Source organism: Corylus avellana, chromosome ca9 (genome assembly GCF_901000735.1).
Source record: "Corylus avellana chromosome ca9, CavTom2PMs-1.0".
NCBI lineage: Eukaryota > Viridiplantae > Streptophyta > Magnoliopsida > Fagales > Betulaceae > Corylus > Corylus avellana.
Window position 1 is genome coordinate 5,294,626 of NC_081549.1, and position 6,281 is coordinate 5,300,906.

The following is a 6,281-nucleotide window of genomic DNA, read 5'->3' on the forward strand; positions in this document are numbered from 1 at the left end:
ATATTAGTAAGTAAAAAACAATAACATATGCTCTCTTTTGTGGTACAATATGTGTGTGCCATTTGAATTAACATCTATCTTATATTTACTCATTTTTGTTATACTTCTTTAATGTTATGTTAACCATTCAGTTGTGAAAAAAAAAATTATCTATGTACTTGCGCATGAATCTAGATATTAATTGTTATAAACAATTTTTATACATGGTTGTGAATTTGAATTTTTAATATTAAGTAACATTGGATCTATAACACAGAGAACCAAGCACGTGCATTGCACGTGCCATCTCCACTAGTTGTTAAGAAAACAAGAGGTCATTATCAAAAGAGAGCGGATGAAGAAATATTTACTATTTTCTATCAGCTTAATTTTCAGAACAATTAGTGATATAACATGGTATCAGAACCAAGGTCTGAGTTGGAACCTTATCTCTATACTTTATCACCATTCTAAAAACAAAACAACATCGAGTTTCCTCTTCTCATATCTACGTTATGTGACATGCATGTGTTTCTTAGGAGATCAGAAACCACACCAAGCTGAATGCTGCTTTTCTCTTTCGAGTAAAAGCTTTCCTGGAGAGAATTCATTTCTCCTTCCCAACTCCTACCTTAACCTTCTTTCTCCTTCCTTGGAAAACCCCCTAGAAGGAATCAAACAGATCACCCACCAAGCCGAAAATCTCAACTGGCTTGACAATCCACCACTCCTCCTGCCCACAAACCCTTCAGAAAACTCCCCTTCTCTACACATGCTTGCAGGAAAAATTATATCTCATAATCCTATAGCCAAATCAAAAGTGAAAGGAAGCCTCCACTCTGCTTGGAGCTTCCTTTCCTCCTTGCACTTCGAAGCCATCAGTAAAAATGTTTTTCTATTCACTTTCAAGAATGCTACAGAACTACAAAAGGCCATTGATCTTTCTCCTTGGAATATAAATGGCCACTTGCTTAATTTAAATAAATGGGAAGCAAGCATGACCTACAAAGAACTTGACTTTACTTATGGTGCTTTTTGGGTTCAAATCCATGATTTACCACTAGAGTTGATGAATCCGAGAAACGCTAAAGCCATTGGGATCAAGCTTGGTCAGCTCATTGAGGTGGAAATGAATACTGTATTGGCCTTAAACCGCAAGCAATTCCTAAGGGTTCATGTCAATATTAATCTGCATAATCCCTTGACTTCTGGGTTCTACCACCATCGACTAGGTAAATCTTCGATTTGGATTCATTTTAAGTATGAAAGACTCTCTGACTTCTGTTTTGATTGTGGAAGACTTGGTCATGCCAAACTCTATTGCCCTGAAAATCCCTCTCCAACATCAGTACCTCCAAACGGCCCTCACCTCCGTGCCAACCCCCCACCAGCCATTAGTATGGAAACCATCATATTTACCAACAAACTGACCCACTCTCAGCAACCTATTATGCATGGAAACTCTCTCTCCATTCCTAACCCTCCAAAAAGCCAAAGCTCAAATCCCCTCCCTCACATCGGTGACACTGATTCATCCTCTTCCCTGGTTCTCACACATACTGAGTCAACTCAACCTCTCCCATACCCTAACTCGGTAACCCAGTCTATAAACTTACCAACCTCGATCACTAAACCACTGACTTTTGCCCATTCCAAGGAAAACCCATCACACATCACGTCAGCACCTTAAATACCAATGCTGCATTCATTAAATTTCTCCACTATCCTGCATGCAACTTTACCCTACCAAATATCTGGCAAACACTTTGCCACTCCTCAACCTCTCAACACAACCTTAGCCAAACAAGCCCCCACACCTGGAAACCAAATTACCTCTTCTACCACTCAGTTATACCATTCCCAAATTATTCATATTGAAGAAATTACTGAGGACCCACCAGACCTCACCCCTACTTCCATGAACCAAAGTTTGCCAGTCTCAACCAAAATAAAACACCAACCTTCCTCTCCTAGCATTCAAGTTAGCTCCAGAAATTTTACCAATCCATACCCCAAAAGGATCCACTTAACCCCCAAACATTTCCGACCTTACTCCCTCTTTTCCTCTCTTCATGGAAATAACCGGAAGCAAATCCGTCTCTCTCCCGTGGAGTCTCTTACAACTCCTGACAGTCCTAACTGAGCCTCTCTAGTTCTCCCTTTCCCAACGGAACCTAATACTTCTTCGGCTGAGGTGGCAAGCCTTATCACACCCTCAGTCGCCAAATGGTTCTACTGGCCTGGAATTGCCGAGGTTTTGCTCGTCCCGCGGCAATCCCTATCTGATCTTTTTGTTAGAAACAAAAATCTCAATTCAGTCAATCCAGCAAAATCTTAATGGTTTCGGCTTTCTTTTTTTGTTGCACTTCCCTGCTAATGGTTCTAGCAGAGGCATGGTTATAGCTTGGAAGCAAGGAGTTGAAATTGAACCTATTCGTCTGGATAGATATCATATTTCATGTTTGGTGTACTCAGACCCTGGTTTTTCCCCGTGGCTTTTGACTTGTACACACGATCCTCACTCCTGGGTCAACCGGGCTGCATACTAGGAGAATCTGTCTTCTACTAGTAATGCTTTTGGAGGCTCTTGGCTACTTTTTGGAGATTTCAACTCCATTTTGAACCCTGGTGAAAAAAGAGGGGGAAGAGATTTTGGTACAACCTCCCATAATGAATTTGTCTCTTTTGTGAATCAAAATGGTTTGGTTGACCTTGGCTTCAATGGAAACTCTTACACTTGGAATAATCGTCGTCATGGGCGAGCAAACATCAAAGAAAGATTGGATAGGGGTTTGGCAAACCAATCTTGGGTACACATCTTTCCGAATGCTATCATCAAACACCTTCCAGCAGCTGCTTCGGATCACAATCCAATCCTGCTCCAAACTGGTGGTAATTACTTCCATATCCCCAAGCCTTTCCGTTTTGAAGCTTTTTGGATCAGAGACTCTTCCAGTTATGACGTGGTTGCTAATGCCTGGCATTCATTTGTTGATGGTTCCCCTGCTTTCACCCTTTGCCAAAAATGGAAGAATACTAAGAGAGCTCTTACCGATTGGAATCGAAATCACTTTGGGAAGATTCAATCAAGAATCACCTCCATTCTCTCGGACTTGGATAAAATTCAGCAAGCTCCTCCCACTGATCAGAACTTGAAAAAGGAAAATGATCTTCAAGACAATCTTCAAGAACAACTTGCTAGAGAGGAGATCCTATGGAAACAAAAATCCAGGGAGCAATGGTTGAATTGTCGTGACCTCAACACAAAGTTTTTTCATGCTTCCACTGTAAACCGTAGGAGGTATAACTCTGTTTCTTTTCTCAAAACTGTTGATGGTACTGTTCTTAATGATAGAGAAAATATTGGCAGTTACTTTGTGGATTTCTTTACTTCCAATTTTACTTCTACTAATCCTATGATTGATGATGATCTTGATGATTTGGTTTCCCCTGTTATATCTGATTTAGACAATCTTATGCTTTGCAAAATTCCTGAAGAGAGAGAAATTTACCAAGCCATTTCCCAATTAGGTCCAAATAAAGCTCCGGGCCCGGACGGAATGACTGGTTTGTTTTACAAATCTTATTGGCCTGTAGTTAAGGTTAGTGTGGTTACTTTTGTTCAATCTTTCTTTAGAGGAGGTTTCCTTCTAAAAGAGATTAATCACACTAACATTGCTCTTATTCCTAAGATTGACAATCCTTTTAGAGTGAACCAGTTTCGTCCCATTAGCCTCATAAATTTTAACTATAAGATCATATCCAAAATTTTGGCCAACCGCTTCAAAACCCTTCTTCACAAGTTTGTCTCTCCTTACCAATCGGCTTTCATTCAAGGCCGCTTCATTCAAGACAACAATGTGATGGCACATGAGATTTTTCACTCTCTTAAGAATAAGAAAGGCAATGGAGGTTTAATGGCCTTAAAACTTGATATGGAAAAGGCCTTCGACTTTATGGAATGGCCTTTTCTTATCAAGATTTTGAAATTACTGGGGTTCAACTCCATTTGGATACATTGGATCCATCAATGTTTATCCACTGCTTCTTTTTCTATTTTGTTGGATGGGTCCCCATTTGGAAAATTCTCTCCTACCCGTGGACTAAGGCAAGGCGATCCTCTATCACCTTTCCTTTTTATCATGGGTTCGGAAATTCTCTCTAGGCTCATCCTTAGAGAAGAAAACCGGGGTCTCATTCATGGTATCAAGATCTCTAGACTTAGCCCTCCTATTTCACACCTTCTCTTTGCTGACGACCTCATGATTTTCACAAGAGCAAAAATTTCAGAAGCTGAATCTTTCAAAAATTGTCTCAATTCCTACTCCTCTTGGTCAGGGCAAAAGGTTAACTTTGAAAAATCTGCCATCTTCTTTAGCAAAAATTGTAGCCTTCCCATTCAAGCTTCCATTTGCTCAATCCTCAATCTCAATCACAGGACCACTAAATCAAGATACCTTGGCATTCCACTTTTTCTTCATCGTAATAAGAGCATAGCTTTTGAAGATCTTAAATCCAAGATCTCTTCCCGCATTTCTGGTTGGAAATCTAAGTTGCTCTCTCAAGCGGGAAGAACAACTTTGATCAAAACTGTGGCTAATGCAATTCCCACATACACTATGTCCTTATTTCTTTTTTCCAAATCCTTTTGCCTTGAACTTGATTCTATGCTGAGGAAATTTTGGTGGGGCTTTCCACTTGATAAGAAAAAGAATCTCACTCTCTTGTCTTGGAAGAGCATTTGCACCCCCAAATCTTTGGGGGGTCTTGGTATTAGATCCATGGGGTTCCATAACAGAGCCCTTCTCTCCAAGTTGGGATGGCAAATCCACTCCAATCAAGATCTTTTGTGGGTTCGGGCTCTAAAAGCTAAATATTTGGGCAATTACAATTTTTTGGATGCTCCTATTAAGAATGGGTCCTCTTGGCTTTGGAAAGGTATTCTCAAGAATAGGCTTATTATTGAGAAAGGGGCATGCTGGGCAGTTTCTAGAGGCTTGGATCTCAACATTTGGTCTTCCCCATGGATCCCTTCCTTACCTGGCTTTAAACCTACCCCAAATCCTTCTTCTTCCCCTCTCCCTAACCTTAATGTTTCTGACCTTATAGATAGGAATAACAATTCTTGGAATTCCTCTCTAATCCATGAACTTTTTGAACCATTATCAGCCTCCCAAATTCTCAACATCCATCTTCCTATTTCCATTAGAAATGACAAGTTAATTTGGGCCCCTTCCCCCACAGCTAAGTTCTCTGTCAAATCAGCCCATGAATTGCTTATTCATTCACAAAATTCCAGAATTCCTCCCCTAGACAATGATGATTGGAACCTTCTTTGGAGCCTAAAACTTCAACATAGACACAAACACTTTCTTTGGAAACTGTGCTGGAATGCCCTTTATGTTAGAGAAAACATTGGGAGTTTTGTCTCTCATTCAGATCCGGAGGTGTGGGATTGCCCTCTTTGCCATGGTAATGTGGAATCTCAGCACCATCTTTTCTTGGATTGTCCCTTTGCCAAGATTATTTGGAGAAACCAAAAATGGCCCTTGGATACTACTGCCTTCAGCAATATTTCTATTCCCTCTTGGATTAGAATTTTGCTTAGGCCACACTCTATGCTTGGCATCCCCTTTGAGGAAGTTTTTGAATTCCAATTGACTGCAGTGATTTTTCTAGACCAGATTTGGTTTGCCCGTAACCAATTGATTCACAAAAATATCACTCCAGTAATCTCCAACACTTTGAAGTCCATCTCAAATGTCATCCGGACACATCTTCAAGCTTGGAAAGCATCTTCATTTGGTCAATCCATTTGGCATCCTCCTCCTACAGGTTCTATGAAAATTAACTTTGATGTTGCTACTAATGCTTATTTTTCAGTAACTGCGGCTGTCCTAAGCAACTCTTCGGGTGACATCATCTCAGCATTTACTAAAAAATTGATTTCCACTGACGTGAACAAGGGAGAATCCATGGCAGCTCTTACCGGGATTGATCTTGCTATCTTACAAGGCTGCAACAATTTGTTGATTGAGGGTGATTCTTTGGTCTCTATCTTAGCCATTAACAATCAGAATCTCTTCACCGAATGGACCATTGCTCCAATCATTGCCGACATTCAGTTGAAACTTCAGCATTTTCAAGTTTGGAATGCTACAAAAGTTTCTAGAAGTGCAAACTTTCGTGCGTACCACCTCGCCAAGTGGGCCGCTACCAACCTTGTGTTTGGTAGCATTCCCAATTCCTCTTCCATCTTATCTTCTATTAGAATTAATAGCGGGAAGGATCCCCCTTTGTAA

General features: G+C 40.5%; 1 protein-coding gene across 1 annotated transcript in view; it reads left to right on the forward strand.

The window, feature by feature from the left end:
* LOC132191786 (uncharacterized) overlaps positions 1-6,281 on the forward strand; it is a 6,740-nt gene extending 459 nt beyond the window's left edge. The window contains exons 2-4 of the mRNA XM_059606884.1: positions 404-410; positions 519-1,573; positions 2,529-6,281. Of these exons, the coding sequence (XP_059462867.1) occupies positions 404-410; positions 519-1,573; positions 2,529-6,281 (4,815 nt within the window). The remainder of the gene's footprint in view (positions 1-403; positions 411-518; positions 1,574-2,528) is intronic.